Raw genomic sequence first — 8,905 nt, 5'->3', positions numbered from 1 at the left:
GGCAACACAGTGAGACTCTATCTCAAAAAAAATAAAAATAGAAGATCTAACCAGCCACAATATTCCCTTAAGCCAAAGCCTAATCCAGAACAAGGCCCTAAATACAATTTTATGAAGGTGGAGATAGGCAAGGAAAATGCAGAACAAAAGTTTGAAGCTAATAGCGCTTGGTTCATGAGGTTTAAGGCAAGAAGCTATCTCCATAACATAAAAGTGAAAGGTGAAGGAGCAAGTGCAACGGAGAAGCTGTATCAAGTTATCCAAAAGATCTAACTGACATCATTGATGAAGGTGGGTACACTAAACAACAGATTTACAGTGTGGAAGAAACAGCCTTATACTGGAAGAACATGCCATTTAAGGACTTTCATAGCTAGAGAGGGCAAATCAATGCCTGTCTTCAAACGACAAGCCAACTCTCTTATTAGGGGCTAATGCAGCTGATGTCTTTAAGTTGAAGCCAATGCTCGTTTACCATACTGAAAACCTAGGGCCCTTAAAAATTATGCTAAATCTACTCTGCCTGTGCTCTAGAAATGGAACAACAAAGCCTGGATGACACCACATCTGTTAAGCCCACTTTGAGACCTGTGGCTCAGTAAAAAAGTCCTTTTAAAATATTACTGCTTGTTAACGAAGCATCTGGTCATCTGATGGAAATGCGCAGAGAGATTAATGTTGTTTTCATGCCTGCTAACACACCATCCATTCTGTAGCCCATGGATCAAGGAGTAATTTTGACTTTTAAGTCTTATTATTTAATAAATATGTTTCATAAGGCCATAGCTCCTATAGATACAGATTTCTCTGATGGGTCTGGGCAAAGTAAACTGAAAATCTTCTGGTAAGGATTCACCATTCTAGGTACCATTCTTAGTGGAAGAATGCTACGGAGAAATCTTTTGTGAAAAGAACAGTCAATTGAAAAACTTCATTGTTGTTTTTTTTTAAGAAATTGCAACAGCCACCCCACTCTTTGGCAGCCACCACCCTGATCAGTCAGCAGCCATTAACATCAAGGCAAGACCCTCCACCAGCAAAAAGATTATAATTCACTAAAGGCTCAGAAGATCACTAGCATTTTTTTATGAAGAGCATTTTTAAATTAAGGTATATTTTTAAGACATAATGCTATTGCACACTCAATGGACTCTATTATAGTATAAACATAGCTTTTATATGCACTGGGAAACCAAAAAAATTCATATGACTTGCTTTTTTGTGATAATTATTTTATTATTGTGGTCTGGAACTGAACCCTCAATTATCTCCGAGGTATGCCTGTATACAATTTAGTGGCATTAATTACATTCACAGTGTTGTGCAACCAGTGCTATCGTATCCAAAACTTTTTCATCACTCCAGACAGAAACCCTGTAACTCTCCATCCTGTCTTTCCCATAACCCCTAATCCCTGGTAACTTAACCACTCTTCTACTTTCTGTTTTTATGAATTTACCTGTTCTAGATATTTCATCTAAGTGGAATCATACAATATTTGTTCTCCAGTATCTAACTCATTTCACTTAGTATAATGTTTTCAAGCTTCATCTGTGTTGCAGTATGTTATCAGAACTTCATTTCTTTTAATAGGTGAGTAATATTCCATTGTATAGATGTACCACCTTTGGTTTATCCATTCATCTGGTGATGGATATTTGGATTGTTTCCACCTTTTGGCTGTTGTGACCAATGCTGGAGTGAACGTTGGCATGCAAATATCTCTATGAATCCCCACACTCGGTTCCTTTTGATATATACCTGGGAGTGGCTTTTGCTAGGTCATGTGATGATTCTACGTTTGGCTTTTCCACAGCGGTTGCACCATTTTATATCCCCACCAGCAATGTATGAGGGTTTCAGTTTCTCCATATTTTCACTAACACTTGTTATTTTCCACTTTTAAAAAATTATAGTCATCTTAGTAGGTGTGAAGTGGTATCTCATTGTTTTGTTTGTGTTTCTCTCTATGATTAATGGTGTTGAGCATCTTTTTGTGTGCTTATTGACCATTTGTATATTTGCTTTAGAGTTCAGGCACTTTTTTAACATCTCTGTGTCTCTGTTTCCCCCTTGTAAAATGGGGGGAAATAGCAGTACCTATTCTTAAGGTTTTGGGGATTAAACATGGAAAAATATATAAAACACAGAACAGTGTCTGGCACATAGTAAGTATTCAGTAAATGTTCATTGTTAAAAATTATTACCTTTAATTATTGTCAGATTAAAACAAGGATGGAATGTAGGTTTCATCTCCTGTGGAATTAGATCAATTGCTGTTGGCTTCCTGGAGTATTATGTTGAAAAAGATTCAGGGTAAAGATTGCTGAGACTGAATAGCAATTTCTGTCCCTGGTGATGGGTCTGGGGCACTTTTATCAGGTATTTACTGATTCAGACAGTGCTTCAACAAAGAGTATGATGGAAATGATTTATCTCATGTTGTGGAATCGTGCTTCCAGAAATTTGCTGTTGACTTCTATCAAGTTTTATCATTTCACCACTCTGAGCCCTGGTTTCTTCATTTTGAAATAATTATGTTTTACTCTGAGGCCTTCCCAGCTCCTGGGGGAAGGATGGGAATGGGAGAAGATGATTCTGGAAAATACAGAGAAAGGCAGCATCAAAAAGTTAGGAACATAGGAACAAGTTTTAAAGATGTTACTATCGGCCAGGCGCGGTGGCTCACGCGTGTAATCCTAGCTCTCTGGGAGGCCGAGGCTGGTGGATTGTTTGAGCTCAGGAGTTCGAAACCAGCCTGAGCAAGAGCGAGACCCCGTCTCTACTAAAATTAGAAAGAAATTAATTGGACAACTAAAAATATATATAGAAAAATTTAGCCGGGCATGGTGGCGCATGCCTGTAGTCCCAGCTACCGGGAGGCTGAGGCAGGAGGATCGCTTGAGGTTGCTGTGAGCTAGGCTGTGCCATGGCACTCTAGCCCAGGCAAAAGAGTGAGACTCTGTCTCAAAAAAAAAAAAAAAAAAAAAAAAAGATGTTACTATCACCTTCTGCCTCACCTCCCTCCTCACCATTTACTTTAAGACTTTACTGTAGGCCTAGGAGCCTGAGGAGGAGGGCAGCGGCAGTTGTGGTGACTGAGTGGAGCCCGGTGACAGGATGTTGGTGTTGGCATTAGGAGATCTGCACATCCCACACCGGTGCAACAGTTTGCCAGCTAAATTCAAAAAACTTCTGGTGCCGGGAAAGATTCAGCACATTCTCTGCACAGGAAACCTTTGCACCAAAGAGAGTTATGACTGTCTCAAGACTCTGGCTGGTGATGTTCATATTGTTAGAGGAGACTTCGATGAGAATCTGAATTATCCAGAACAGAAAGTTGTGACTGTCAGACAGTTCAAAATCTGTTTGATCCATGGACTTCAAGTTATTCCATGGGGAGATAGGGCCAGCTTAGCCTTGTTGCAGAGGCAGTTTGATGTGGACATTCTGATCTCAGGACACACACACAAATTTGAAGCATTTGAACATGAAAATAAATTCTACATAAACGCAGGTTCTGCTACTGGAGCATATAATGCCGTGGAAACAAACATTATTTCATCATTTGTGTTAATGGATATCCAGGCTTCTACAGTGGCCACTTATGTGTATCAGCTCATTGGAGATGATGTGAAAGTAGAAAGAATCGAATACAAAAAATTTTAAAGCCAGCCCTGTCTTGATGGTTTTTCTGGGTGTCTTTTTTTTTTGGTTGTTGTTCACTGCTTTGTTCAAATCAAGTAATTAAACATTTAAGAGCCACAAAATTGTATCACTTTTATAATATTTTGCAGTAAAATATAATACCATCTTCTTTGTTAATACATTGTTGCTCTAAGCTTCTTGTAAACTATAAGAATATATTTAGTTTACAGTGTATATGGTTTCTGTGAAAAAATGTCCACCACACAGTAAATGGTCATGTGATGAGAAAAATTTATCCTTGTAAATATCTTCAAAGTTGATATTTGGAACTTTATTCTAAAAGTAGTGCATGAGGAGAAAGAATCTAGACTTCCTTGTATACATTTTTCTCTTCTCCAACAATAAACATTTACCTTTCATTTATAAAAAAAAAAAAAAGATTTTACTGTACATGAGTTATTTATCATTATAGTTACTTGAGACAATGGTAGCAAAAATGTGGCATCATTCTTTTTTCCTCTATCTTTGACAGTCATTCTTTATTCTGTGTGTTTCAGGTAGGCTGAGAGCCCTTCTAGCACAGTGCTCCAGCATGCCAGTGGAGCAGGGATCGTGCTCATCCCACAATCAGGGATGAGCCTGATTGTGATTGCCTATAAGACTGTGCCATTTCTGCTTTGGAGTTTGTACAGAACTATGTTGTCACCAGCCTTTGCTCCCACACCCCTGCCCCCATGTTCTTTTGAAGATTCTAGTCTGACCATTACCAGTTTGCCTTCCAAAAATGTTAGACTAATTTATATTCCCAGCATTATCTACCTATGTAGCAGTTCTATTAATTTAATTTAAACTACCTAATTTCCAGAGAGTGCCTTTTGTATTTGTTGACTATACCAATTTAGGGAGAGAAAATGTAATGTGTACGTGTGATTGGATTATTTGGGATTCCTTTGACTTGAAAGGTATTCTCTTTCCAACTTCCTTAACCTCCTAGGCTTATTTACTTTATAGGTGGTTTGTCTGAGTATGTGAATTTTTGTGGCTTGTGTGATTGGTGTCTGATTTTATTTCCTATTTATTTTTTTTAAGAGATGGGGTCTTGCTATGTTGCCGAGGCTAGAATGCAGTGGCTATTCACAAGCATGATCATAGTGTACTACTGATTAAAATCCTGGGTTCAGAAGGTCCTCCCGCCTCAGCCTCTGAAGTAGCTGGGACCACAGACGCATACCGCTGTGCCTGGCTCTCCCTCCTTTTTCTTTTGTTTGTGTTCTTTACGGTATAAACCAGTCAGTCATCTTTTGCTTTAAAAAATATTATGTTATTTTCTCTTGGAACTTCTACATTGCAAAGGCTTTCCCCCCCCCCTCAGGTTGATTTTGATTAATATTTTGTGAAATTATTTTTACAATTTAAGGGTTGGCTTTTTCAATTTATGACAAAGTTCTGAATTTTCTAATTTATGGAAAAGATCTGAGTTCAGAAACTTTTGTAAAATGGCCTGTGATTAAAACCTAATAAAGTAGAATATTTGGTAAATTAGAGGCTAAAATAGTGTTGAATTACTGAAGGTAGCTGTTTATAAATCTACAAACTTGTTTAGAGGTTGTGTTCTTTGGAAAACAACCAAAGATTTGGAAGAATAATCTGGAATTTATAGTAAAAAAAAATTCTTTTACGTGTTTGATAGAAGCAACACTAAAAATTATATCTTAATCTTATGAAATGGGATTAAATCAACTTCTGTTTTTTAAATTACTTTTTGAGTAACACTTGCTGTTTTGAATAAGACCTCGGTCCACTGGTTGGAATTAGAATGTAACATTAGGAGTAAAGGAAAATGTTAATGTCTGGTGACTTCAGTATAAGCTCTATTGTTGGCCTCTCAATAGCTTTACCTTCCTTGGGTAGGTCTAGGATTCTGAAAGAATCGAAATTTCCAGATCTTTACTTCTTGATTGGTGTTCTTGTCCTGTCCTTTTTCATGTGTTAGATCAGATTTCTCTAGGGCAGTGACTCCATACATTGTTTTGTTTTTTGTTTTTTTTTTTTTGAGACAGAGTCTTACTGTGTTGCCTGGGCTAGAGTGCCGTGGCGTCATCCTAGCTCACAGCAACCTCAAACTCCTGGGCTCAAGCGATCCTCCTGCCTCAGCCTCCCGAGTAGCTGGGACTACAGGCATGCGCCACCATGCCCAGCTAATTTTTTCTATATATTTTTAGTTGTCCAATTAATTTCTTTCTAATTTTAGTAGAGACGGGGTCTCGCTCTTGCTCAGGCTGGTTTCGAACTCCTGAGCTCAAACAATCCGCCCGCCTCGGCCTCCCAGAGAGCTAGGATTACAGGCGTGAGCCACTGTGCCCGGCCCATACATTGTTTGTTGAATGGGCTGAGCAAATTTAGCAAATGAAGAGTTACATCATGGAATTTTTTAAAACAAATAATTTCATGATTATGTAACTGATATATATTTTTAAATTTTTATCTTATTGTGGTAACAACACTTAACATGAGATCTACCCTCTCAAAATTTTAAGTGTACAATACAGTAATAGATACAGCAGGTATAATATAATATTATTGTAGCAGATCATACAATATTATAGAATAGAATGTATTTGTCTTGCTTAATTAAAACTCTGTGCCCATTGATTGGTAACTTCTCATTTCTCTCTCCCCACAGTCCCTGGCAGCCACCATTCCACTCTGATTCTATGAGTTTGACTATTGTAGATCCCTTATAAGTTGAATCTTGCAGTATTTGTCTTCCTGTGGCTGGCTTATTTCATTTATTATAATATGATGTCCTCAAGTTTCATTCATGTTGTCATATATTGCAGAATTTCTTTCTTTAAAGGCTGAATAATATTCCATTGTATGGATATACTACATTTTCTTTATCCATTCATCTGTCAGTGGATATTTAGGTTGTTTCTACACCTTGGCTATTGTGAATAGTGCTGCAGTGAACATGGGATTGCTAACAGCTCTTCAAGATCCTGATTTCAGTTCTTTTGGAATTGCTGGGTTATGTGGTTGTTCAATTTTTAATTTTTTGAGCAGCCTTTATACTGTTTTTCATAGCGGCTGTACTATTTTGCGTTCCCAATAACAATGTAGAGGGTTTCTAATTTATCCACATGCTTACCAACACTTGTCTTTTTGATATTAGCCATCCTGACAGGTATGAGGTGATACTTCGCTGTGGGTATGATTTGCATTTCCCTTATTAATGATGTTGAGCATTTTTTCATATACCTCTTGGTGATTCGTATGTCTTCTTCAGAGAAATGTCTATTGAAATCTGTAGCCCATTTTTAAATTGGGTTATTAGGGTTTTTTTTGTTACTGAATTGTTGGAGTTCCTTTATATATTTAGAAGTTAACCTCTTATCATATGTTAATATATGGTTTGCAAATATTTGCTCCTCACCCCTGTAAGGTTGCTTTTTCAGTCTGTTGATTGTTTTCTTTGCTGTGCAGAAGCTGTTTAGTTTTTGCTTTTGTTGCCTATGCTTTTGATGTCATAGCCATGAAATCATAGTCAAGACTAATGTTATGGAGCTTATACCCTATGTTTATTTTTAGGAATTTTATAGATTCAGGTCTTATGTTTAAGTCTTTAATCCATTTTAAGTTGATACTTGTGTATGGTGTAAGGGTCTAACTCCTTTCTTTCGCATGTGGGTATCCTGTTTTCCCAGTACTCCTTGTTGAAGAGACTATGCTTTCCCCATTGGCACCCTTGTTGAAGATCAGTTTACTGTAAATGTGTGGATTTATTTCCAGGCTCACTTTACTGTTCCATTGGTCTGTATGTCTTCTCTTTATGCCAGTACTATGCTATTTTTATTACCGTAGCTTTGTGTTGTTTTGAAATAGAGAAGTATGATACCTCCCACTTTGTTGATTCTTGACATATTTGGTTATTCATGGTCTTTTGTAGTTCAACATGAGTTTTAGAATAGTTTTTTATATTTCTGTAAAAAATGCTGTTGGGATTTTGATAGGGATTGCATTGAATTTGTAGAACACTTTAGGTAGAATGTATATTTTAATATTAAGTCTTCAATCTATGAACACGAGATGCCCTTCTATTTGTGTCATCTTTAATTTCATCACTGTTTTGTAGTTTTCAGTACGTCTTTAACCTCCTTAGTTATCTTTATTCTTAGTTATGTTATTTTTGCTGCTATTGTAAATGGGATTGTTTTACTAATTTCCTTTTCAGATCTTTATTATTGTATAGAAACACATCTAATTTTTGTATCATTGATTTTGTATACTGCAGCTTTACAGAATTTATTATTTCTAACTGTTCTTTTTAATGGAATCTTTAGGGTTTTCTATATATACTATGTTGTCTGCATAGTTTTACTTCTTTTTTTCCAATTTATTATTTTTGCCTAATTATCCTCACTAGGACTTCCAATACTTTGGTGAATGGAAGTGGTGAGAGTGGGCATCCTTGTGCTTGCCTTGTTCCTGATCTTAGAGGAAAAACTTTCAGTTTTTCACCATTGGATATGGTGTTAGCTGTGGGCTTTTCTTATATGACCTTTATAATGTTGTGATACTTCCTTTTTATTCCTAATTTGTTGAATTTTTATCATTGAAAAAGTGTTGAACTTTATCAAATGCTTTTTTTGTATCTGTTGAGAGATCATGTAATTTTTATCCTTTATTCTGTTAATGTGGTTCGTTATATTAATTGATTTTAGTTTATTGAACCATCTTCACATCCAGGGATAAATTCCACTAGGTCATGTTGTATGATTTTTTTTTTCAATATGCTGTTGGGTTTTCTAGTATTTTGTTGAGGATTTTTGCATCTATATTCATCAGGGAGTAACTAATATATATTTTTAATCTCATTAAAAATTATTTTGAAAATGTACTACAGCTTTCAATAATGAACTTGCAGTGCTCTATATTCTCTACCCACTGATGCTTCCCAGCTTCTCTAGTTTATTTGGAATGCTTTTCCCACCATTTGCCTGGATAACTCATGCTCTGACTAATACTCAAAGTATCTCCTTATTCTATAAAACTTTGCCTGCTGTCTTCCTAATTCTGGATTAGGTCCCTTTCTTAGGGGACCTCTATCATCATACAATATCATAATTAGCTATTTATTCCTTTTCTTCTAAAAGAAGCTCTTTAAGAATAAGAACCCTATTTCCTCTTGAACCCCAATCCCTAGTTCAGTGTCTGATACATTAGTGGATACTTTCTTTTTTTTTTTTTTTTTTTTTTT

At 36.4% G+C, this 8,905-nt stretch overlaps 2 protein-coding genes across 2 annotated transcripts in view; both read left to right on the top strand.

Moving 5' to 3' along the window:
• The window catches only part of FAM117B (family with sequence similarity 117, member B), a 140,563-nt gene that overhangs the window by 71,828 nt on the left and 59,830 nt on the right, over nt 1-8,905 (top strand). The gene's annotated exons all lie outside the window — the stretch shown is intronic.
• Nucleotides 3,121-3,632, top strand: LOC105819393 (vacuolar protein sorting-associated protein 29-like). The gene is made up of 2 exons (XM_012655614.1): nt 3,121-3,315; nt 3,552-3,632. Exons 1-2 carry the CDS (start codon nt 3,121-3,123, stop codon nt 3,630-3,632), a joined length of 276 nt encoding a protein of 91 aa, XP_012511068.1.

The sequence above is a fragment of the Propithecus coquereli genome, unplaced genomic scaffold (assembly GCF_000956105.1).
Source record: "Propithecus coquereli isolate 6110/MARCELLA unplaced genomic scaffold, Pcoq_1.0 Scaffold113, whole genome shotgun sequence".
NCBI lineage: Eukaryota > Metazoa > Chordata > Mammalia > Primates > Indriidae > Propithecus > Propithecus coquereli.
The sequence above is the reverse complement of the archived record's forward strand: the minus strand, read 5'-3'. Positions and strand labels throughout refer to the sequence as shown.

What these genes read in the sequence shown, in the direction of transcription:
- LOC105819393 (XM_012655614.1), top strand. Translation starts at nt 3,121, where the DNA reads ATGTTGGTGTTGGCATTAGGAGATCTGCACATCCCACACCGGTGCAAC. An exon ending in TTAGAGGAGACTTCGATGAG is followed by an intron (nt 3,316 to 3,551) that starts AATCTGAATTAT and finishes TGCCGTGGAAAC; the next exon opens with AAACATTATTTCATCATTTG.